At 39.3% G+C, this 26,482-nt stretch overlaps 1 protein-coding gene and 1 long non-coding RNA gene across 2 annotated transcripts; one reads left to right on the plus strand and one right to left on the minus strand.

The window, feature by feature from the left end:
• Positions 1 to 772: 772 nt before the first annotated feature.
• On the minus strand, positions 773 to 2,388 carry LOC107796221 (uncharacterized). Its single transcript, XR_001650350.2, has 3 exons — positions 1,757 to 2,388; positions 1,468 to 1,664; positions 773 to 1,373 (listed from the first exon to the last, which is right to left on the minus strand). It is a non-coding gene; the product is annotated as an uncharacterized LOC107796221 (long non-coding RNA).
• Positions 2,389 to 2,999: 611 nt separating this feature from the next.
• LOC142164055 (uncharacterized) lies at positions 3,000 to 3,446 on the plus strand. The gene has a single exon (XM_075221221.1). The coding sequence runs from the start codon at positions 3,000 to 3,002 to the stop codon at positions 3,444 to 3,446; it is 447 nt and encodes a 148-aa protein (XP_075077322.1).
• The last annotated feature ends 23,036 nt before the right edge of the window (positions 3,447 to 26,482 follow it).

Here is a 26,482-nt window from a genome sequence, read left to right on the forward strand (position 1 = left end):
CAACCAAACATGGATATTATCCCTCACATGACTGAATAGACTGATGGGTCATGAATTGTGAATGATCAATCAACCAGATTTTCACCAACACGATCCTGTTCCTGGGATTCACTACTAAAAAGTAAATGGGCACGGTCGCATGCAATATAATATACCCAACTATGAGTTGGGGTCGAATCCCATAGAAAATAATATATAGGCGATGAGGCAATGTAAGAGAATTATCGCTCATTATGTTAAGCCAAATACTTAAATGGATTTTGAAAAAATATTTATGTCTAAATGCAAAATATAAACTAACCAGAAAGCGAGTAAATGATCAATGGCTACAAGCATAGATGCACGGGAATTACACTCAAGTAACGATTCAATGTATTTTACGATTTTACAAACATGAGCGAATTTATGTTAATTAACCTTGGCTAATAATTCTATATTAGCTTCTTTCAAAGACTAACAAGACTTCCTAATTGAATTATCCCTAAAACAATTAAGAGATTAAGTACAACCGAATATGGCTACAAGTAGTTCAATCCTATTCCTAGGTAGAATCTATAAAAATGAGGGTAACGCCTCAAGTTCTTGTTAATTAATCTTTTTCAACCCCTAATTATCTTTTCCAATATTTATTCGAAGTTAATGGGCGAGCCCTGGGGTTAGCTAATTCCTTTAGAAACATTAAAGAACAAGAATAATTAAAGAAATATAAACTCACTTCAATATTTACAAAAATCATTCAATACATAAGCACAACAAGATATTTAATCTACACTTTAAATATGAATAGTCCTATAAACAAGATTCAATCATTGAAAAAAATACTACACACTTAAATATTCAATACAAAGCATGGATATAAAGAAATGAACATAAATGGATAAGAAATTCTCAGCCAAGAGCTTCAAATCTTCAAGTCCCAAGTGTGTGTGTTAGACCCTAGCTCCCAAGATTGTTTCTCTTAGTGAAGATACTGAAAAATAAGCCAAAGATGTATTTCTAATAAGCTAGGTCATGTATTGAATAGCTTGGGGATCAAAAACGTGAAATTTCATTTCTGCCTGGAATCTGTCCATTTAATGTGCTATGTGATCGCGAAACAAGAACCGCAATTGTGGTGACCAACTTCTGCAAAGCTACACAATCGCCGAGCAAGATACGCGTTCGCGTAGAAAGTTTGACAAGTGGTTGTCCAGCTTTACTTCTTCGCGGTCGCATGACTTCTACTGCATTTGCGATGGCTTAACTGCTAAAATTACGCGACCGCATGGAATTCTCCGCGATCACGAAAAGCATTCACTGGCAGCAGTTAATTTTTCCCTTTTTAACACATTTTGACTTGTTTTCTTTTGTATCTTCTCTTAATCACTTGATACCTGAAATGTGCCAATAAACCTCAATAAATGCCTTAGTTTCTCAACAAAATCATACAAAAGCTAAGTATAAAGAAGAGATAAGTTGGTAAAATACCAACTTATCAATGACCCAGATATGATCCACTAGCAGCCGCCCTAATGATTGTGGTTTGGAGGAGATGGTGAAATTTTTTATGATGAAGGAACATAAGCCGAACGCCAAATGCAAAGAAGCATTGTTGGCCTTAACGAGCGGAGCAACTATTGTAACACCTACTCCGCCACCGAGAACAAACCCCTAATTCCAAAATGCTGCACACAGCAGCTCGAGAACATTAAAACAAAGACGAATCCGGAGGTTCATATGTGATTGTAAATGCTAAGTTACAAAATATAATTCTAACCTTTCAGCAATAGCTTAAGGAACAAAAGGAGAGGATTGAGCAGATCCTAGGAGTCCTGTCTGTCGTAAAAGGGATTGACGTGGATAAATATTCCCAATAACCATGGAAGCCTAGTGCGACTTCGTTGTCGATTTTGAAGAAATTAAAAATGCTAGAAATTTTGAAATAAGACGGTACCAGGGATGACCAGGATCAAAGGGAACTCCCTCATAAAGAAGGAGATCAGATTGATGCTTATCAAAAGATTTGGGGAGACTTTGGCCAAAGGGACTTTAACATGATACAAACATTTACTTGAACATTTTATCAATTCTTTTGTTGAACTTGCAGATGCTTTTATCAAAGCCTAGTCCAGAGCACAAAAGGTGGAATATATCTTCAAAATCGTATAAAGAAGGACAGAGTCACTCCGAGATTTCATTGATCGGTTTCAGAGGGAAAGTATGGTGCTTCTGAAAGTCGACGACAATTGGGCACCTATGGCTCTTACCAGGAACTTGAACCGAGAGAGGTGGAAAGCCTCGAAGAGACTTAAGGAGTGCCTACGGGAATTTCCTACCAAACACATGGAACGATATGCACCACTGAGATAGCATGAAGCTTCGCATAAAAGAGGATATCTCAGTACTCCCCTTTTTTAAGGGAGAGATACCGCTGGGCATAGTCAACAGCCAAAAATGACGCACATACGGGATGAACCCATGTGCGGACACCAGGGTCAGTATGAACCATACCCCATACCTTTACGTCGAGAAAATAATCAACAGCCAAGATTCGCTCAAGAAAAAAAGTTCCCCATCAGAGAGATTACTCAACAACACGCCGAACCAGGAAAGAACTAGATACGTCGAAAGTATTTAAGGCCAAAGTTTCACGACTACAGCTTCAGCATAAATGTAACAAAATTGATAGTAGCACGCAGAGATATGGGCGATAAAATGAGATGGTAAAGGAGATGAAAACGGACCCAAGCAAGCGAAGCGAATAATTCTGGTGTGAATCCCATAATGACCATGGTCACAAAATCTCCGACTGAGGATCCTTCAAAGTGAGGTTGATCGTCTGCATAAATAGGGGTACATTATCGAGCTCTTTAATAAAAAAAGGAAAGCAATCAAAGATGAAGCACAAAAATAAGGAAGATCCACCAAGGTCCTAACCCCCAAACAAATAGTGAACATCATTTTTTGATGAGAAGAAATGAAAGGAGTAACCTTCACTGCTGTAAAAGAAATTTGCAAAGATGTCTATCTCTCATAAAAAGCATACTCGACAGATGCTGGCTGGGAAAAGCATAAATTTTGATGATGAGGATGAAAATGGCATGACCATATCACACTACAGTACACTGTTAATCACTTTTCAAATTTTTGGTACTGACATAAGAAGAGTTTTGATTGATCCAAGTAGTTCAGCAAACAAAGTTCAACTGCGCGCGATCGAGGAAATGGAACTAATGGGTCAAGCCATTTCAAAGTTGCACCTTCTTTACAGATTTAACAGCTCTAGTGAGATGACCAGGTGCGAAGTGACTCTAACAACCAATGTCGAGGAAGTGGTCAATGGTACTCACTTCCATGTGGTAGCAGGTGATATGACCTACAATTCCATCCAAGGAAGGCCTTGGATCCATAAGATGGATGCAGTTCCCTCAACCTTACATCAAGTGTTTAAGTTCCCATCAAAATGAGAAATACGGGAAATCCGAGGAGAGCAAAGAGCATCCCCGAAGAAGAAACTATTCAATAGCAACCACAACAATTGGGAGTCAGGGATACATCATTCGGAACTAATTTAGATAGTCCTGAAGATACACCTCTTCCATATAAGATCACCAAGCCATAAGAGGATGATGTCTCCACACCAACTGTGGAAAAGTTGGAAGAAGTGAATCTCTTCATCCTTTAGCCAGAGAGGAAGGTCTATATCAGCTCGAGACTGACTACCGAGAAAAAATGTAAGTTAATTGATTTTTACGAACTAATGTAAATTGCTTTACTTGGTCTCATGCAGATATGAAAGGTATTCCGACAGACAGCATAGTAGAAAAATTGAATGTGGAGCTGAATTACCGTCCCGTAAAATAAAAAAAGAGGAATATTAGACATGAATGAGTTTGAGCCGTAGAAGAAGAAGTCACCACGTTACTGAACAACAGATTCATCCAAGAGGTAAAATACGTGGAGTGGATGGCCCATATTTGGTGATACCCAAAAAGAATGGAAAATAGAGATTCTGTATCGACCATAAAGATCTTAACAAAGCCTGCTCGAAAGACTATTTTTCGGTACCAAACATTGATCAGCTCATAGACTCCATTGTTGGTCACGAACTGTTGAGTTATCTGGATACATATTATGAATATAACCAAATAAAATTGATCCGTAGGATAAGGTGAAGACATCTTTCTTAAACGGCATGGGACTTATTGTTACAACACTATGTCGTTCAGGGTTGAAAATACCAGAGCTACATATCAAAGACTCGTTACCCGAATGTTCAAGGATTATATAAGTATGTACATGTAAGTTTAGATTGATGATATGTTGGTAAAATCTATCCAAGCGGATGATCATCTAACTCACCTAGAGGAAATCTTCAAGGTCCTCAGGAAGTACAATACGAAACTGAACCTAGAGAAATGCACCTTCGGAGTCGACTCGGGTAAGTTCCTTGGTTTACTAGTCTCTAATAGAGATGTAGATGCTAACTCTACATAGATAAAGGCCATTGAGGACATAGAAAAGATATTGAAGAACCAAAAATAAGTAATGAGGCCGACAAGGCGAATAGCGACACTCGATCGGTTCATATTTCGCTCCTCGAAAAGATGCCACAAAATCGTTATTGCACTAAGAAAGAAAAAAAAACCTTTGACTAGACCCAGAATGCCAATAGTCACTATTGGACTTGAAAAAGTATCTATCAGACCCGTTGTTATTGTCAAAACCTCGATTGGAAGAGCGATTGTTGGTGTATTTAGCCATGTCTGAAATTGCTATTAAGTGCTGTATTGGTACGAAAAGATAAAGATACGTAATCTCCAATCTATTATGTTGGTAAGTCACTTATAGATGCCATAACCCAGTACCCGCACTTATAAAAACTTGCACTAACAATTATAGTGGCGGCTCTAAAATTAAGATTATGCTTCCAAAGTCGCCCCATTTTAGGGGTCACTACTTTCCCGTGCAGAGTATCCTCCACAAGTTGGAGCTCCGACTTTCCAAATTGGTATTTGAGTTGAGTGCATACGACATATCATATCAACCCCTAACTACTATTAACTCACAAGTATTAGCGAACTTGTTGCTGACTTTAGCACATGCATACTTTTGAGGTAGAAAAGGAAGCGATAATCGCTTCCAAAACTGTCGCATGAACCTGGACCTTATTCGTAGATGGCTCATCCAACATGAAGGGTTCTAGACTTGCAATATTGTTTATCACCCCAACTGGTGAAACGGTATAATAATTCATTAAGTGATATTCAATTACTAACAATAAAACGGAGTATGAGACTGTTATTGTAGGACTTGAATTAGCCCGGGGACTTGAAGATAAATGAAGATAATTGAAAAATGACTCCCAGTTGGTCATAAATCATGTGCACGAAACTTATGTAGCATGAGAAACCCGCATGCAACAATACATGGCTAAAGTAATGCAACTCCTAAGCCAATTCCAGGAGCGGAAAGCAACTCAAATACCTCGAGAGGAAAATGCCAAGGCGGATGCTTTGGCCAACTTGTGGTCAACCGCAAACATTACCGACTCCAAAACCAATTCAGTGGTTCATCTATTTTGCTCAACCATCGATCAAAACCAAGAAAATGTAAACGCCACAAATTTGATCTGTGATTGGCGCAATGAATTTCTCGATTACTTGCAAAACAAAATGATACCCGAAGACAAAAAAAGATGGTGGACAGCTCAGAGCTCGGGTTGTAAGATATTACCTCATTGAGGGACATTTTTATGGAAAAACATTCAGCGATCTGTTGGCTAAATGCCCGGGGCACGGGGATACAGACTACATAAGTAGAGAAGTCTAAGAAGGACACTTTGGGAACCATTCCAGAGATCAGTCATTAGTTAGAAAATTTATTAGGGTCGGGTAATATTGGCCCTGAATGGAATAGGATGCAACTGAATTTGTCAAGAAATGCGACAAATGCCAATGGTTCTCTCATCGGTTGCATCAATCTGCAGAGCCACTACATTCCAATACTTTCCCCTTGGCATTTCATGAAGTGGGGAATAGCTATGATGGAGGAACATTATATACATATTTGGACCACATTTCATTGGAGCTAAGTAACAAAAATTTTCGTAGAATGGCAAAAGAAAAGAATCGCCTCCACTCCATGCTATCCGAAAGCCAACGGGCAGGGCGAATCTTTAAACAAAGTTCTACTTAATTGCCTAAAGAAAAGGTTAGAGGCAGCAAAGGGGAAAAGGATGGAGGAGCCACTCGGGGTGTTATGAACTTACCGCACAACAACAAAGTCGAGCACCGGAGAGACCCCGTTCACCTTAGTATATGGGTTGTAAGTACTCATCCCGGTTGAAATACGAACCAAGTCTAAGGTTGACGTACGCAACCGAGGATTAGAACAATGAACATCCCTTGCAGCTTGAATTTGGTGGAAAGACGATAAGAGATGTCTCTGATTCGGATGGCTACACAAAAGCAATGAATTGAGAAATACTACAACAAGAAATCCAGCCTCGGCATTTTAAAGTGGGTAACTATGTGCTCCGAAGCGTATTCTCAGAGACACAAGAGGTTAATATGGGGAAGCTCAGGGCCAACTAGGAAGGATCTTACAGGGGCGTAGAAGTAACCATAAAAGGATCCTACAAACTCGAAGAAATGGATGTGAAATTGGTGAAGTCCAACTGGAATGCGGCCCCCCTCAAACGATTCTGCTTCTAGAATTGCCATGGTTTCATCTCCTTCCTCATGGATGAATTGTTAATTAATTCTCTTGTATTATTACTAACATTTTTGGATGATAGGATAGAAGCTTGCCCAACGATAATGATGACCATGGCTACTAGCAAACTCTTGGAATCTCTATGAGTTCCTAGTCATAGTCGAACAACTTCTGACTAAAAAGGGCTTCATCAGTGTCATCGTCTAAAAAAGAATGCCCCACGCCTTTTCTGCGCTTCCTTTTACAGGAATAGGACTGCTGAATTAGAAAATCTCAATAGGCCAAAAAAATCGCAAGAAACAGTCAGTCTGACGGTCTGCACCAGTATGTCACAAACTTATGCAAGGTGACTGTACCATACCGAAACCAGATCAGATGCACCAACTCGGAACTTGGAGCCGCCACCTCTGAAGATCACCCCGGTAAATGATTATTACCGAAGCTAAACTCGAGCACAAAAGGACGGAAGAATGCTAATAAGACATGGAAGGATGAATTAATGTGGGCAAATGACAAAATAATCCCTTGATTCTTGTACGGGCATCATCGCCCCATAAATGAAATCTAGGTAACGGGGATGTATTGCACAATCACCCTGTTTGTAATCTTGGGTCAATAAGGTTATTAATCTGTCTGTAGTTGTTGCGGAAGCCAAATGTATATAGTGTAAATAAGTCACAACTACTATACCAAAAATTATGACAGCCACCAAATAATAAATGAGACAATAAAGCAACAATAAAGGGAACACCAGAATTTACGAGGTTCGGCTAATTTTGCCTACTCCTCGGACACAACCAACATTTTATTTCACTCCAAAAATACAAGTGAAATAATACTAAAGAGAGAAGATACAAATGCCTTAAACAGATGAGAAGGCAAATGAGAGGTGTGTTTAAATCCTAAACATTAGGCCTTCTTTTATAGGGGGAAAATCCCCCCAAAACTCAAGAGCCCACCGATGTGGGACAAAAATTTGCCAAACTTCAACAAATCTCCACCTTGGCAAAATTCCACATCTTCAATTTTCTCTCAATAACAAATTTTGATTGTGTCTTCATCTTTAATCTTCAGTTTTCAACAATGTTGATCAAATCCAAACAATGTTGAAACTTGACCGCAGTCACCACCTTTGTCAGCATATCAGCAGGATTCTCTGTAGTATGAATTTTCTTCACCGTGACTCCACCTTCTTCTATGATTTCTCGTACGAAATGATACCGAACATCAATGTGCTTCGTCATTGCATGATAAACTTGGTTCTTCGCTAATTGAATAGCATTTTGACTATCACAAAAAATTGTGATACCTTTTTGTTCAACACCAAGCTCCTTTAGCAATCCTTGAAGCCAAATTGCCTCTTTCACAGCCTCTGTAATAGACATGTACTCTGCCTCTGTTGTAGACAAAGCAACTGTTGACTGCAAAGTAGACTTCCAACTAACTGGTGCCTTTGCAAAAGTAAACACATAACCAGTAGTTGATCTTCGTTTGTCCAGATCACCCGCAAAATCTGAGTCACAATATCCAACTACAGACTGATTGTCTTCCTGCTCAAAAACTAACCTGACATCTACAGTATTTTGAATATACCGTAGAATCCACTTCACAGCTTGCCAATGCTCCTTCCCTGGATTGTGCATATATCTGCTAATAACTCCAACAGCTTGTGAAATGTCAGGCCTTGTGCAAACCATTGCATACATCAAGCTACCAACAGCATTTGTGTATGGTACCTTTGACATATACTTTCGTTCAGCTTCATCCATTGGCGACATAGTAGTACTTAGCTTAAAATGGGAAGCAAGTGGAGTACTTACTGGCTTAGTCTTGTCATCTATGCCAAAACGTTGAAGTACTCTCTTCAAATATTCCTTTTGAGATAAACAAAGTTTCTTTGAACGTCTATCTCTAATTATCTCCATGCCAAGAATTTTCTTTGCCTCACCCAAATCCTTCATCTCGAACTCCTTCTTCAGTTGAATCTTCAACTTATCAATTTCTTCCAAATTCTTGGAAGCTATCAACATATCATCAACATATAGGAGAATATATACAAAGGAACCATCTTTAAGCTTGTGCAAATACACACAATGATCGTATTTGCTTCTCTTGTACCCTTGTCGCAACATAAACTCGTCAAATCGCTTGTACCATTGTCTAGAAGATTGTTTCAATCCGTACAACAATTTTTCAAGTTTGCATACCATATTTTCTTTTCCAGCAACTTTGAATCCTTCTGGATGAGTCATGTAGATTTTCTCCTCCAAGTTTCCATGTAAAAATGCAGTTTTTTCATCCATCTGAACTAGTTCCAAATCCAATTGTGCTACCAAAGCCAACATAATTCTAATGGAGGAATGTTTTACAACTGGAGAAAACACTTCATTGTAATCAATTCCCTCCTATTGAGCATATACTTTGGCCACCAATCTTGCTTTGTAGCGAACATCTACTTGGTTAGGAAATCCTTCTTTCTTTGTAAATACCCATTTGCACCCAATTGCTTTCTTTCCCTTCGGGTGATTGGCCAATCTCCATGTATGATTCTGATGAAGGGACTGTATTTCATCATTCATGGCAATCCTCCACTTATCTTCTTCTGAACTTTGGACAGCATCTTTATAAGTGGTAGGAACATCATCAGCTACAATTGAGGTTGCACAAGCAACCGTCTCTATGAGACGAACAGGTTTCGTTATTGTTCTTTTTGGCCTGCTGGTTGCTATTGATTCAAGTTGTTGTTAAGGTTCCTGAGTTGGAATCTCCTCTGCTGGCTCTCCTTCCAGAGGGTAATCTTCATTTGTTTCCTCCTCTGCTTCTTGTGTAGGAAAAATAAATTTTCCCTCAAACTCCACCTGCTTAGAAGCACCTTCATTTTGTTTGGTATCTTCTGTTACCTTATTTACCATAGCAGATTCATCAAAGGTAACATCCCTGCTGAATATTACTTTCTTTGTCATAGGACACCATAAGCGATATCCTTTGACTCCAGAAGTAATTCCCATAAAAATAGCTTTCTTTGCCCTTGGATCCAATTTTGACTCTGTCACATGATAATATGCAGTTGAGCCAAACACGTGCAAAGAGTTATAATCTATAGCAGGTTTTCCATATCATTTTTCAAATGGTGTCTTGCCATCAATAGCAGCAGATGGTAAGCGATTAATGAGGTGGCATGCATATGTAACTGCCTCAGCCCAAAATTCTTTGTCCAAGCCAGCATTGGACAACATACACCATACCTTCTCCAGCAAGGTCCGGTTCATACGTTCTGCCACTCCATTCTGTTGTGGTGTATTTCTAACACTGAAGTGTCGGACGATGCCATCATTTTCACAAACCTTATTGAAATGATCACTTTTGTATTCACCTCCATTGTCTGTGCGAATACACTTGATCCTCTTGCCTGTTTGATTCTCCACCATCGTCTTCCATTTGAGAAAAATTCCCAACACTTCATCTTTGCTCTTTATTGTATACACCCATACTCTTCGGGAAAAATCATCAACAAAGGTTACAAAATAGTGCTTCCCACCCAATGAAGGTGTTTTGGAAGGACCCCAAACATCAGAATGTACATAATCCAAAATGCCTTTAGTATTATGAATCGATGTACCAAATTTAACCCTTGTCTGTTTCCCTTTGACACAATGCTCACAAAACTCCAAGTTTCAAGCCTTTACTCCTTTTAACAATCCTTGATCTGATAGAGTTTTCAAGGATTTTCCTCCAGCATGTCCCAAACGCATGTGTCATAGCTTGGTTGCTTCTGCCTCTTTGTCGTCACTGGATGTCACTGTCGCTGTCCCAATAACTGTACTGCCACGACAGCGGTACATATTATTATTCTTCCGATTAGTCTTCATTACCACTAGTGCACCGGAGCATACTCTCATCACTCCATTTTCTACAATGATTTTGAACCCTTTTGATTCTAGGGCTCCCACAGAGATGAGATTCTTCTTCAAATCCGGTATATATCGAACATTTGTAATGTTCTGATCATTCCATTATGGTTCCTTAATCGTATTGAACCAATGCCATATGAGGTAAGAGGGCTGTTATCCACTGTGTGGACGACTCCATATTCTCCTTCTTGAAATTCCACGAACCAGTCCCTGTTGGGACACATATGATAGCTACAAGCCGAGTCCATCAACCATATGTCTGATGATGTTGATGACTCTGCTGTAACTATTGAGAAGTCTGAATCATCACAATCAGCTACATTTGAATCCATAATGGCCTTTCCATTGTTATGTTTGGCCTTATTCTTCAACTTCGGATAGTCTTTCTTCCAGTGCCCTTTTTCTCGACAAAAGGCACATTCATCTTTGTTGGGTCTGGATCTTGACTTGGATCTTCCCTTCTTTGTCCTCGTTTGATTTTGAGGACGACCCCTCACAAATAGTGCTTCTCCTTCTCCGCCCTTCTGTTTTTCTCGCTTTCTTTGTTCATAGCTGTACAAAGCCGAACAAACTTCTCTAAGAGAAACTTCGTCATTTCCATGGAGTAGAGTAGTTTCAAGGTTCTCGTACTCATCAGGAAGTGACGCCAACAACATCAAGGCCAAGTCACCATCATCATAAGTTGTATCCATATTTTGCAAATCTGTGACCAACTTATTGAAACTGGTGATATGTTCATTCATCGTGGTACCGGGAACATAGGTGAAGTGAAACAGTCTCTTCTTCATGTACAATTTATTTTGACTGTTTTTCTTCAAAAATTTATCCTCCAGTGCTTTCCATAATTTACTTGCAGAAGTTTCCTTTGTGTATGGATATTTCTGCTTTCTAGCAAGGTAGGATCAAATGGTACCGCAAGCAACACGGTTGAGAATCTTCCAATCTTCTTCTCCAATAACATCTGGTTTCTTTTCTTCAATGGCCAGATCTAGCCCTTGTTGAAAAAGGACATCTAGAACCTCGCCTTGCCACATCCCAAAATGCCCGGACCCGTCAAAAATTTCTACCGCAAATTTCGCATTTGACACAATTCTTGTCATAAGCGAAGATGCCAATGATGACGTATTGTTGACACTTGATGTAGATTCTTCTTGTTTATTGTCTCCCATATTTGACACAAATATTATTTAATAGCTGACGACACAAACCAAGATTATTTCCTTTCTGATGTAGAAGATCAGACTAAGCTGCAACCACAGAGCATACTCAGACAGAACCTTGACTCAGTTACCAAGATAAATCTTTTCTGATGTGGAAGATCAGACTATGCTGCAACCACAGAGCATACTTAGACAGTACCTTGGCTCTGATACCAATTGTTGCGGAAGCCAAATGTATATAGTGTGAATAAGTCACAACTACTATACCAAAAATTATGACAGCCACCAAATAATAAATAAGACAATAAAGCAACAATAAAGGGAACACCAGAATTTACGAGGTTCGGCTAATTTTGCCTACTCCTCGGACACAACCAATATTTTATTTCACTCCAAAAATACAAGTGAAATAATACTAAAGAGAGAAGATACAAATGCCTTAAACAGATTAGAAGGCAAATGAGAGGTGTGTTTAAATCCTAAACATTAGGCCTTCTTTTATAGGGGGAAAATCCCCCCAAAACTCAAGAGCCCACCGATGTGGGACAAAAATTTGCCAAACTTCAACAGTAGTGACATTGTGTCCTTCTGTGAGTTGCATTCATTCTCTGTTTATTGCGGATTTATTGGCTTAACCCCAAAATATATATATAGTAGAAAGCAAAAATCATAGAGTAAGAAATGAGCAAAATAGTAGTGATATATTGTTTTAAGCCCGAAGGCTGACAAGCGAACAGATATCCCGAGGGATATAAACAAAAAAACCAAACTTTACTGGTCACTTCTGGGACCCATCAATAGCCACTAGAAGAAGGAGAATCTATCATAATATCCCGAGTGCTTGGCAGATCAGAGGTAGCCGGTGGGCTTGCAGGGTTAGAAAGAGTAATTGGAAAAATATTTGAAAGGAGAACAACTTGGGAGGTTGAAGGAAGAGAACTTGCATCACTGATACCTTTGCCTACGCCATCCTCTAGCGTTCTCAAATCCGATTCATCCCCGGAATAATTATTATCGATTTCATCCAGCTCCAGTTCAGTTCCAATTGAGCGACTCTCCATGTCTGCTTAGCCTTCTTTATCTCATTGTCCAATTCTAGATCGCCGTCACGAACAACCCTCAGTGTCTTTACCTTGGATTCCAAAAATGCAGCGTGTCGAGAAAGCTTGAAATGAATCTCAAACTCCCGAAAGTCGAAGGCTTTATTATCTCTTTAGAGTTTGATTTTCTCTTCCTCAGTCCTCAAATCAGCAGGTTGCACCTCAAGGGCCTTTAGTCTCTCCGCCATAATGTCGCATTGTTCGGTAGTTCGACCTAATTGGGACAAACGCTCGCCCAACATTACTTCCACTTGAAATGTCCTCTTAGTAGACTGGGCTAGCTCAGACTTCACCCATTCCAGTTCCTCTAATGTAGCTTTGAATTGGGATTCACGATCCATCTTCTCAAAGCATTCTATTTCAACCTCAGCCTGTGCGGCCCCGAGAAGACCCTTTAGTCTGGAAATCTCTCCTTCATAATGACTGTTGACCACTAATTTTTGCCCTCCCTTTACTCAATTAATTTATTATTCTTCCGGGTTGATAATAATTTGATAGATATATTTAACCTATTTTTTTTAATTATTATCCAAATTACCTATCATAATGTTTTCCAAAAAAGTAATAATAACTAGTATTAGTAATTTTCTTATTATTATAGTTCGTAAACTAATTTTGGTAGTTATTAATTGTGTATCCATTATCTTTCAACTACTTGATCACTTGGCTATTTACACAATGGATAATATATCCATGATATTAATTCTTTTAAAATTATAAAATTCATCCTTAAATATATATAAATTTGTACTAGTCATAGAGCACGGGCTCAGGGCTTGCGACCGTGGAGAAGGATTTTGACCAGATGGGCTTTGTACATTGTGTTCGCGGACTAGAGGTCGCGGTCGCATAGTGGTGTGGAATTGATCTTCCCGTTCTCGAAGAGGAGGTGCTGGCTAGGGAGGATTTGGCCTTCGCATTCATGAAGGACATCTTGCATTCGTGTAAGTGGGGGGACTGTTGGCTTTCACGATTGCATAGAAGGGTTGGTCAGCTAGCAGATTTTGTGCTTCATGATCACATAGAAGTGGATCGCGATTGCGAAGGGTACCACTAGGCAGACCAGTTAAGTCGTGAATTTCGAGATTTTGCTCATTCTTTCAAATTTTGAACCCTAGACTTGGAGAGTAGAGATTTTTCAAGGAGATTTTCATACAAAATAAGATAGTAAGTGATTTCTACTCATTTATGATTATATTTCAAGAATCTACATTGATTACAAATCCCTAAAATAAGGATTTAAAGTGTAAAATTAGGATTTTTTGTATGAACTTAATTGAGTGATATTGGGGGTTTTATAGAACTAGAACCCGATTTGAAATTGTGGAGTAATGGGTAAAATATATCTATGATCAATTTCAGATTCCAGGCCCGGGGCACGAGATTAAATTTTTGTTCACTTTTTGATTGGGGTTAAAGATTGAATCTTTTTTTATGTGGAATCAATTCCTAAAGCTCGTATGACTTACTTGGGTAGTATTTGACTAGATTGAGTTGTTTGGAGTTGGATTTGAAAAGAAAGATGGTTGTTGTTGATTTAAGCCTTCCTCAAGATACTAGCATCCATACCAATCCCAATGTGTTGTACATACCAGCGACACATGTCGCCACTCAAGAGAGATATGTTCCACATGTATATGCAACCGAAGAACCAACCTTCACAGCACAATGTCACGGTCACAATGCCTTTTAAGATAGATCAGTATGCCAAGATGGGGAAAGATACAATGATTAATGAAAGTGATTCAATGACAGAATAAGTGCGCAATTTGAGAAAGTAGATAAAAAGTCTACAGGTTGCTCGAGGGAGCCAGAGCCTTGACTATGAGGATTTTTGTACCCACAGAGACATTGACATGCCAGTAGGTTACAAACCACCAAAGTTTGATATGTTCGATGGGTCAGGTGAACCTCATGCTCATTTAAGGGCATATTGGACAAACTTGTAGGTGTTGCAAGGAAGAGAAACTGAGGATGAAATTGATCATTAGAAGTTTGACTGTGAAGCACTCACATGGTATACCAGGAAAGATCTTCGAAGCTAGAGAGAATGGAAAGACATGGGCGAAGACTTCATAAATCATTTCATATTTAACATTGAGATAACATCGGATAGGTTCGCTCTAGTAGACATGCAAAAGAAGCCTTCTGAACGTTCGAAGAATACACACGTAGTGGGAGGATCGAGGTAGCCAGAGCTCAACTGCCATTGGACGACAGTGAGTTGAAAAAGTACTTCATCTATTCCCAAGAATGTGTCTACTTCGAGAAGATGATAGGTATGATGGGACAAAAGTTCCCCGAGTTAGTCAAACTGGGCAACTTTCTGGAAAGAAGGTACAATCTATGGCCACACTACAAGCTGTAAGCAAGGCCATTCAATCTGGTTCCCTCAGTGGGACAAAGAAAAGAAAAGAATAAATAATGTCAACAGTGGTTGCTTTCTACCAATCAAAAGAGTCATCAGCTTACCCTACTTAAACTCCCTTTTACAATGCACAACCTCATTATAATCCACCCCGAAACATAGCCTATCAAAACCCCCTGTGATCTTATATCCTCGTCCAAGCACCAATTCATCAAAATAGGTCTGCTTATGCACCTAGACCACGCCTAAACATTGAAGTCCGGAATATCTCAAATTATACCCCTGTTCTTGGAGCCCTAGTCCAATTATTCGAGACGTTAAAAAAAGCATGACTATTTTGTCCAATTGAAGACAGAGTCTCTGATCCACTCCTAGTAAACTTCAGTACAAACAAGCATTATGTTTACTACTCACAATGAGGGAAACGACACCATGCCGGTGCATGATTGGCAGTACCCTCGACAGGTTAGGGAGAAAACTCCCGATGATGCTAATGAGGAGCATGTCGTTGATGCATTAAGGGTCCTACAAGAGCAACAGGCGATCATTCTGGGCCATCTCACATAGTAGGATAAGGTTATGACAGAGCTGGGCGCTGTTGGGGGCATCGAATAATGCAAACAGGCAAGATCCAATTCCTCCTGGTGTTCCTGCAAACCAAACAACGCAGAGAGTCGATAACAACACTCCCAGGGGTGAAGTTGGCTCTGACGGGGTTGGGGTAAGCGGATCCAGTCTCAACAACGAGAAAGACCCATTCAAGAATGAACTTTTACGGTTTATAAGGGAAGTAATCGCCCGCATGGACTAAATCCTGAGCGCACCACCAGTATTGAAAGGCTCGGACTCAAAGAAGTATACTCAACTGTTGTATAAGTCGAGTGTGACACAAGAACTAATCCCAAAGCAGTTCAAAACGCCTGAAGTGCCAAAGTATAACAGGACTTCAGACCCACATGAGCATATTACCACTTACACAACAGCGGTAAAAGGAAATAATTTAGCTCCTCATGAAATTGAATACGTATTGCTAAAGAAATTTGGAGAAACTCTCATGAGGGGAGCTCTAACATGGTATTCATTATTACACGAGCATTTCATAGATTCCTTTGAGATACTTGCAGATCCTTTTATCAAGGCTCTTACCGGGGCCAGAAAAGTACAAGCCTGGAAGGCCGATATATTCAAGATCGCACAGGGAGAATCCGAATTATTATGAGAGTTCGTTACCCGATTCCAAAGAGAAAGAATATTTCTCCCCACTGTCCTGGATGAATAGGCAGCTGACGCATTCACCAAAGGATTGAATCTGAGAAGCTCAGACGCTTCCTAGAAGCTGAAGGAAAGATTACTTGAGTTCAAACAATAACTTGGGCAGATATCCACAACTGGTATGAGTCAAAAATAAGGATCAAAAATGATCAGGTTGGATTTCCATCATCGATCAAAGGACACAAGAAGAACAGAGAAAAATCAAAAGGTGATTACGACATGGAAAGACCGACGGTGAGGGGCCGGCTTTTGCCCTACGAGCGAAACGAAGGTCGTGGCAGAGGCTTCCGGACAGCAGACAAGTTTGCCGTTTACAGAAGGATCGATCATGGCTGGAATAATAGATCGCTGCAAGATAAAGAAATGTCAGGGTCACGAGATCCTTCTTACCCTAAGTTATCGGAATATAACTTCAATGTCAGTATAATGGAGATAGTGTCAGCCATGAGAAACATCAAAGAGGCATGATTTCCGAGACCTATGAGATTCGCTTCCAACCAGAGGGATCCCAACTTATGGTGTGAATACCATGGGAATAGGGGACTGCAGACACCTACGGGAGGAAGTGGCAACACTATTGAAGAATGGTCACCTTAGAGAATTCTTGAGCGACCGAGATAAGAAAATTTTGGTGGTAACAGAGACAACAAAGAACCTTCAAAAACGGGAGAAGAACCCCCACGACAGACGATCGATATGATCTTTGGAGGGAATGAGATTAATAGTGTCACCTCTTCTGCAGCAAAAAAGACAAAAGTATCAATAACTCATAGCAAAAGAATTCAGGAAGACGATATCACTTTCACGGAGGAAGACGCACAAGAATTGTTGTTCCCACACAATGATGCACTGGTAATTTCTTTAAATGTGTTAGATTTTAAGATTAAACATGTTCTAGTGGATCTAGCAAATTCAGCTAATATCATACAATGGAGAGTATTGGAGCAAGCTAATCTCACCGGAAGCATTATTCTGGCAATAAAGCTCCTTGCTGGATTCAACCTTGCGAGCGTGATGACTCGGAGAGAAATTTTGCTGCTCTTGATTGCTAAATGAGTAATAAAAACAACTCTCTTAGAAGTTGTAAACGTGACATGAGATACAATATCATCCTGGGAAGGCCATGGTTACACGAGATGAAAGTTGTGCCCTCGAAATATCACCAATTGCTAAAGTTTCCAAAGTCCAAAGGAATCAAGAAAATAAGGTTTGCTCTAACCAACTGAGCTACGAGAGCTTGTTTTGCATGGTCGCCCGAGGAATTAAGCAAATAAGGGTTGCTTGTTTTGGGAACATGACTACACCTGGAACTCAGGTCTGATTTTATTGAATTTCTTAAAATTAACGCTAATTATTTTGCATGGTCACACGAGGATATGACAAGTATCTCGGTGAAGGTATCCATGCACAAGTTAAGCTTGGATCCCAACATACCTCTAGTAAGGCAAAAAAGTGCCCTATTGCTGAAGCCAGGAATAAATTCGTCAAAGAAGAGGTAACTCGTTTACTCAATATCGGTTCAATCCGAGAGTTAAGATATCCAGATTGGCTAGCTAATATAGTAGTAGTTCCTAAGAAGAACAATAAATTTCACATGTGTGTAAATTATAAGGATCTTAATAAGGCATGCCCGAAAGACTCGTTCCCACAATCGAATATCGATCAAATGATTGATACCATAGCCGGGAACGAGTTAATAAGTTTCCTCTATGCTTATTTTGGGTACAATTAAATCAAGATAAACCCGAAATATCAGGAAAAGACTTTGTTTATAACAAATTTCGGTACATATTGTTACAATGTCATGCCCTTCGGGTTGAAAAACACCTGAATCACTTATCCACGACTCGTGAATAAGATGTTTGAAAAGAAAATAGGAAAGGCTATGGAAGTTTATATAGACGATATGCTCTTTAAGCCTTTGAATTCAAGTGACCACCTTAAGCATTTGCAAGAAATATTTGACATCCTGAGGAAGCATAACATGAAACTTAATCTCGAGAAATGCGCGTTCGGAGTTAGTTCTAGTAAGTTTCTAGGATTTTTTGGTCTCACAAAGGGGAATTGAGGTAAACCCCGGCAAAATCAAGGCAATAGAGGATGTCCTGGATCAATTGTCGAACGTAAAGGAAGTCTAAAGGCTCATAGGGAGATTAGCAGCTTTGAGCAGGTTCATTTCCCGATCGTCGGAAAAATGTCATCGCTTCTTTGCACTACTGAAAAAGAAAAATAATTTCGAATGGACACCGGAGTGCTAGCAAGCCCTGAGGTATTTGAAGAGGTACCTGTCAAGCCCTCTATTACTCTCAAAACCAAAAGAAGGTGAAACATTGCTAGTCTACATCGCGATTTCAGAAATTACGGTAAATGCAGTTTTAGTCCGAGAGGATTAAGACATGCAATCTCCCATTTATCACGTTAGCAAAATTTTTATGGAAGGAGAAACTCACTACCCACTTTTGGAAAAACTGGCCTCAACTTTCGTAGTTGCTGCTCGGAAGCTAAGGCCCTACTTCCAATGCCACCCGATAGCTGTGGTGACTAATTTCCCTTTGTGGAACGTCCTCCATAAACCTGAGCTCTCCGGTAGATTGGCCAAATGGACTGTTGAAATGAGTGTGTTCAACATAGAATATAAACCGAGGACTGCAATTAAGTCACAAGTCTTGGCTGACATCGTGGCCAATTTTAGTTTGGGACTACTGCCTCTAGAAACCAAGGAGGCAGTAATGGTGTTAGAATCAACACCGGGGATTTGGGCCTTATTTACGGATCGGAGCTTCAAACGTAAAAAGGGTCCGAACTCGAAATAGTCTTAATTGTGCCTTCGGGGGAAACCTTAAGGCAAGCCATCAAAATGATCCCTTTAACTAACAATGAAGCAGCGTATGAAGCTTTGATTACAGGGCTCGAATTGGCCCGGGGACTTGACTCTGAGGTCATCGAAATCCAATATGATTCGCAGCTGGTGGTAAATGTTACACCCTATGTTTTCGTATGTTAGAGTATCCGTAAGTCAATTGATGTAAGCTCAGAATGAGATCAACTTTGAAAGTATGTAAAGTAAGTTAATCCTTTTATAATGGAGGTTACAAATCTTTATGATCATGAATAACGAGTACCAAAAATGATGGAAAGCTTAGGCGCTAAATGAATTAAAGAAAATAAGTTTTGTCGAATGTCGACAAGTTTGGAATGTTATAACCTATACTTTTGGGGTGAGACAAGGGTGATTAACATGATGATGAGGTTATGTTATGAGTTAGTTTAGTTGTATGATAGTCGTGTGTTATGTTTTTAAGTCAAGCAAGTTGTGGAACAAAAGTTGGAAAAGGTCATCACAAGTTACATTCAAAAATGAGTTAAAACTTAGGTTAAATGTAGCTGAGTTTTTCTCCCAACATACTTTGAATCAAGGGATGATCTACATATGAAATTTAAGATGTATGAATCTAGTTTTCAAATCATTAAACCGTTTATAAATACGATCTCGGAGTATAGAGATATTCATATTTTCGCAAGATCGCGCAGCTAGTAGGTGACAAGTAGGTGCATCACCTACTTGCCAAAAAGAGAGGCCTCAACTAAGTCGGTCAAGAGGGGACTTTTAAGGGATTATAAACTCAGTTATTTCACCTATCTTTCAGACCAATAAAACCTAATTGAACCCCTGCAACTCCTCCCCAAAAATCCCACACAAACCCTAGGGTATTCCGGGTGTTACGACGCGATTCTAGTGCTGAAAAGTTCGGACAGCTTGCTAGTTTCTCTTTCTCCTTCTTGTAGCTGTGTTGAGGAACTTATTTTTGATGAAAAAGGACCAGGTTTCGTGGGTTATACTCAGTACAATGTAAGTTTATGCTTCTCCTTCCATTATCTATGCGTTTGCGAGTTATAACTCAATCGTAAAGAATAGACCTAGCTAGTTTCGAAAGAATGGTATGTTGTTTGTTCTTGTGTAATGGTTGGCTGGTTGTAAACTTATTTTTAAGTTGAATTCATGGCTGGTTTATTGGATAAGAGGTATAATGATGTACTTTTTATTGTATTTCCCAATTTGAAAGAAAAGAAGTCGAAACGTGTTTAAGTAAACTGAAAGTTATTTTTGAGTTGATGAACTTGTGGGAATATTTTTGGGCTGTTTCGTGTTGGTATTGGGTTGTCTCTTTTACTACTATTTTTATGGAGTTGAGAGGAGGAAGGTTGTGGAGAAACACCACGTAATGGCAAGGTTGTTTGTTGGTCGTTAGTCGTAACATTTTCGGGTTGGTTGACACTATTATGGTTGTCATGTTGTGTATGAAGTGATAGGGGTATGTTGGGCTGTTTGTGATTGTCTTGACTAGTGTGAAGTAATATATATAGGGGAGGTTCTGTCCATTTCATTGTAAAATAGGTTGGTGTCGATACATAATAGTTACGACGCTTAAACGATAACGAGAGTGTCATTTCTCTTATTGTAGACTAAGGAGCCGTGAAATCGCATAGCTTGAGGTTGGGAAGAATATACAAGGTATTGGGTTGTCTCTTTTACTACTATTTTTATGGAGTTGAGAGGAGGAAGGTTGTGGAGAAACACCACGTAATGGAAAGGTTGTTTGTTGGTCGTTCGTCGTAACATTTTTGGGTTGGTTGACACTATTATGGTTGTCGTGTTGTGTATAAAGTGATAGGGGTATGTTGGGCTGTTTGTAATTGTCTTGACTAGTGTGAAGTCATATATATAGGGGAGGTTCTGTCCATTTCATTGTAAAATAGGTTGGTGTCGATACATAATAGTTACGACGCTTAAACGATAACGAGAGTGTCATTTCTCTTATTGTAGACTAAGGAGCCGTGAAATCGCATAGCTTGAGGTTGGGAAGAATATACAAGGTATGTTAAGGCACTTACTTCTTTCTTTTGGCATGATCTAAAGTGACATGAACATAAACGGTACGCTAATTCATAACGGATCTACTCCTATAAACTAAGGTTGTCCATGTTGTTCTTTCCTTATAAAGTTATTCTGAACAAGTCTGTATGATCCTTAAATCCCACTAAGGTTCATATTGATGGTAGGGATGTCCATAATGTTAATCGAAGGTGCAATGACCTTACATCACTCTGAAAGGGTTAGAACGTGATTCCATGAGTCGAGCATGCATTATATATATGTATCTATTTTACTCTACCGAGCCGCGCTATAGTCGGCCGGGTATGGCACCTATTGTGCAACCACTGATCAGTTGGGTTTACCGAGCTCCACGTGGCCGGGTACGATTCTACCGAACCTTATGATGGTCGGGTACGCTTTTATCGAGTCCTCTTTGAGGCCGGGTACAATATGATGATGATGATGACTACATAGGCGAATGTTTTAAAAAGTTTATGTATATATATGTATTATGCATTTCATATCAGTAACCCCCAGAGGCACTCAGATGTTACAGGTTGTATCTCCTATATATCTCTCTTTACATTACTGTTCTTATTTAAGCTTTCCTGCCTAACATACTCGGTACTTTATTCGTACTGATGTCCCTTTTGCCTGGGGATGCTTCATTTCATGCTCGTAGGTCTCGATTGATAGGTTGACAGCCCTCCTAGTAGGCTATCAGCTCAGCGAAGGTGTTTGTGCACTCCACTTGCTCCGGAGTTGCCTATTTGGTCAGTATGCTTTGGATATGTATCGATTGGTGTGGCGGGGCCCTATCCCGACCTTTATTATTTTATGTACTCTTAGAGGCTTGTAGACAGATGTCAGGTGTATGGATAATTATATGGCCTTGTCGGCCTATGTTTCGAGTTTACTAATGGTCATGTCGGCCTTATAGGCCCGTATGTCACATATATTAGTTTGTATATCATGTTGGGTCTTCATACGTTGAGTATTCCCTTATGTTTTATTCTTGTTATCTCATGACGGGGTTTATAGCTCATTTACTCATGATAACATGATAAGAAAGATATGTTATGTTGGTACTCGGTTGAGTAAGGCACCGGGTGCCCGTCGCGGCCCTCTGATTCGGGTCGTGACAGAAGTGGTATCAGAGCAGTTCTGTCCTAGGGAGTCTACAAGTCGTGTCTAGTAGAGTCTTGTTTATGGGTGTGTTGTGCACCACACTTATAAACAGGAGGCTACAGGGCATTTAGGTCTGTCACTCTTTCTTCTTACTCTAGATCGTGCAGTAGAGCTCAGTTGTAAGAATTCAAACTCCTAAATTCGACTTTAGTCGTAATACAATGATACCTACATCCACAACGACAGTTGGTAAGAGATTGCATGTGGGTGTGGAAGAGTTGAGTCAGAGGAACTCGATTTCACATCATGCTTATGATAAGTAAATGTGAGGTCTTCAACAGATCATGTGTGTACTAAGATGTGTATGCTTCTTAATAAGGAGACTTAAGGCAAGGATATCTATTCACGAATATGGTGAAAATCTATGAGGAATTCAAAAGCTAGATACAAGTTTTAACAAGTAAAAGAAGTAAGGTGAAGAGGGGTACGAGGCACCCAAATAATGAAGATTATCAGTATTTTCAAATCAGGCAGAGAAATATAAGCATTTTGGTACCTTCATCAATGACAGAGGTAAGTACAATGGGCCACACCCATCTCAGTTATGTTCTATGGGAGTTAACAGATATTATTTAAGAGAAAGATGGGATATCAGGATCCAGTTGGAGTTAGAGTAACCCAAAAATTGTGGATAGGTTGTTATCATTAACTAACGTTTCCGAAATATGGTGCACATGTGGTAATAGATCTCCTTCTAAGACACCCAGATGGTGAACTCTAGAGTAGTACAATCAAATACGAATACTGGAATATTCAGAAATTTCAGAAGATAGGCAGTGGGATCCTAGAAGGGACAAATATTTATCTTAGTATGACTCTAGCCCCGAGTAAAAAAAAAGAATGTTAGGCATTCCCAAGAGCCAGTGAGATGAAGCTAGGGGAGCTTATAGGGAAAGAACTTTTTGTTGAAGTTTTCAGAATAAAGTGATCAACAAAAAAATATTATCTGAAGAATAAGAAGAAAATAAATAAAGCATCATGAGTAAGATGTGATATAGGGGTGATAACAGTAAATCAAAATATGACACGATGGCAGAGTCTATAGTCAAAGTGAAGGAAAATACAAGAGGTGACAAGCCTTAAGGCAATAAAAGAGTATAAGCCATAAAGTCATATTCTTATTTCGAGAAATGAGATGGTGACTTCAACGTGATTACCAGGAGGAAAGGTTAGACCCCAGAGTAATAAAAATCAGTATGGGCTGGTGAACAAGATAAAACCGAACATGAATTAGGGATCGAAGGATTTGATAATGGTCGACATCATGAGAATTTCAAAGATCGTGCTCCAACAATAATAGAATAGACAATAGATGAATAACCTTTAAAGGCTATTTAGGAAGTCGCTTACCTAAAGCAAACACTCTGAGCAGAGTTAATCTTAAGGGACTAAGTGTGCCAGTTACAGTAGGTGTCACCTTCGTGCGTAAGAAATTTAGTTATCCATGGTACAGAAGGTTACCATAAGGTGATTAAGGTTCATTGTAAATGTGAAAAGATGCCGAATATGAAAAGGTAAAACAACTATAGGTAGATCGTCGTAGTACTAAATCTTAGTACTCCCTTGAAGGGGGGAATATGGTGTGATATGGTATTAAGTCGGAGTTAAGCGGTTCAGTTAACTATGGAATGGTAAAGAAAGAATGTGGTAAAAAGGAGAAAGGGATGATGTTGCATTTATTCAGTTCCTGCAGATATGTTACGACTCCAGAACCTTATACAAGCACGACACCGGAGAGAGGCAGTAAAAGTTTCCGGCCAGGATGTTATTGATAAATAAGTGTGAATGGACACTTGATACATTAGGAGCTAGTGGAGAGAGATAAGTTAAGACAAAGGATATATCCTAAGAGGGATTATGCAGAATATATATATATATATATATATGAGAATGGACCAACGAGTAATTAGTAGTTGATTCAGGAAGAGCCCAGTTATGGCTAGACAAGAGGTCACAGATAAATCAATAGATCATGCAAGATAAATATAGTGAATCGCAGCATAGTGAATTCAGTCTCGCAAATATGACGTCATAAACCTTGAGAAATGCTCAGATAGGAGTTGGGGTATTTAAAGGTATTGTATAAGTATTACGGGAATAATGGAGGGTGCCACTAAGGAGATAATCAAAATCTGATTTTACAAGTAATCCTACGAGCACAACGGCATGGAGGTATGTAAGTAAGGATGTTTGTAGGCGAGTAAGAATATCAAAAATTCCTTCGAGTATACAGTATAACAAGATCACAACTTTACAAGATCAAAAAGGTCTCCTAAGTACTACCACGAAAGATTAGCTGAGGAAATAAGGAAGAAGGTTTCCACCTAAGCATAGTGAGCTAAAGAGTAAATGATCCTGTAACAACAGTTTCACTACAATATTGTATACACTCCATAAGAAAGTGGCACCTATCATGGCTAATGAACAGAAAAAAAGGAAAAAAAAACATCAAAGGTGATACTTGAGAGCATACGAGTTACAGGGAATTTCAGTGTTCGTGGGCACTATGATAAGCCAAGTATCCATGTAGCAAGTGGCAGAACGACCAGAAAAAGTAATTATTTACATTTAAAGACAGCTGAGAAAGCGCAAAAGGGAATCTAAGGTGCTAGCAAGTTAAAGGAAGGTTCTGAGTAGAATAAATAAATATGTGTAGGTCGCAAGCGAAAGTATAGTATAGTGAAAAGATTTTGGGTAGATGTGAGTAAGGGTGAGAAAAGGTGAGTTAAAAGCTGATAAGAATAGGTAAGACATCGGTATTAAGCCCATCAAACAAGAGAGCTAATGGTTTATATATGTTATAAAAGGCTCAGTATAACTTGAATGAACACAGAGAAGTCTGAGACTAGGTGTATTTGGAAGAGATGGAATGCTTCCCTGGCAATAGAATAAGGGTGTAATTGTGATATATAAGAGGATGATGCTTAGGCCTTTGATTGAGTAATGATTTAATGAGAAAGGGATTTCATTAATTGCACGGGATTAGAATACCCCCATAAGACGAATCACATTGGGATGCTATGAAATACGGTTATTGAAGTATAGTATTGTCCCTAGGTGGATTAGGAAAACCACTTCAAATGTTCCCCGATGAGACGTGAGACTTGTGGTAATGTATTACGTAAGAGGTTTCAGGTTATCAGTGGTGGATTATAGATTAACATTAAGGTAAATCAATAATAGATGGATAAAGATTCCAAAGTATGAGAGGAAATTATGATGTCATTCTTTAGATGAACAGTAATAAGGATTATACATATATGATAAGCGGTGAGAGAGTAACCTGGAGTTGGGTGGAAGACCTCGGTAATAGTAAACCGAAATAAGAGTTATTGGATAATATGACCTACCTAGTTGTATTAAAGCCATTAGCATAGATAACTGAGGCTATGAAATAGGATATAGCAAAAGTCGTAAGTTTAATATAGTACCGAGTGAAGAACTTCAGTATACCCATAGATGCCCAGACGGACAACATATCAAGCTTTGTATATGTTTACAACGTGCTACCTAGAGATTGGATAAAAGCTGGAGAGAAAAAAAGAGTCACATTTGCACACATACAAGGAAAAAGTCGTACAGGCTGCATGACAAAAAGGAGCAACAGTTACGAGATTGGAAGGGATTCGACCACAAGTCGTGGTATGAGAAGGAGGACTAAAGAGGGAATACCCTAGACTTTGGATTTATTCAAAGAATAGTTGCCTATATGGCTAGAAGAGTATTAAAGTGTTCACAAGAGCTATGGGTTATGAAAATGATAAGTGGATCAGTCAACATTCGAGGACGAATGTTCCAAAGGGGGGAATGATGTTACACCCTATGTTTTCGTATGTTAGAGTATCCGTAAGTCAATTGATGTAAGCTCAGAAATGAGATAAACTTTGAAAGTACGTAAAGTAAGTTAATAC

This window comes from Nicotiana tabacum, chromosome 1, assembly GCF_000715075.1.
Source record: "Nicotiana tabacum cultivar K326 chromosome 1, ASM71507v2, whole genome shotgun sequence".
NCBI lineage: Eukaryota > Viridiplantae > Streptophyta > Magnoliopsida > Solanales > Solanaceae > Nicotiana > Nicotiana tabacum.

Excerpts from the sequence above, each read along its gene's own strand:
- LOC142164055 (XM_075221221.1), top strand. The coding sequence starts at position 3,000 with ATGTCTATCTCTCATAAAAAGCATACTCGACAGATGCTGGCTGGGAAA.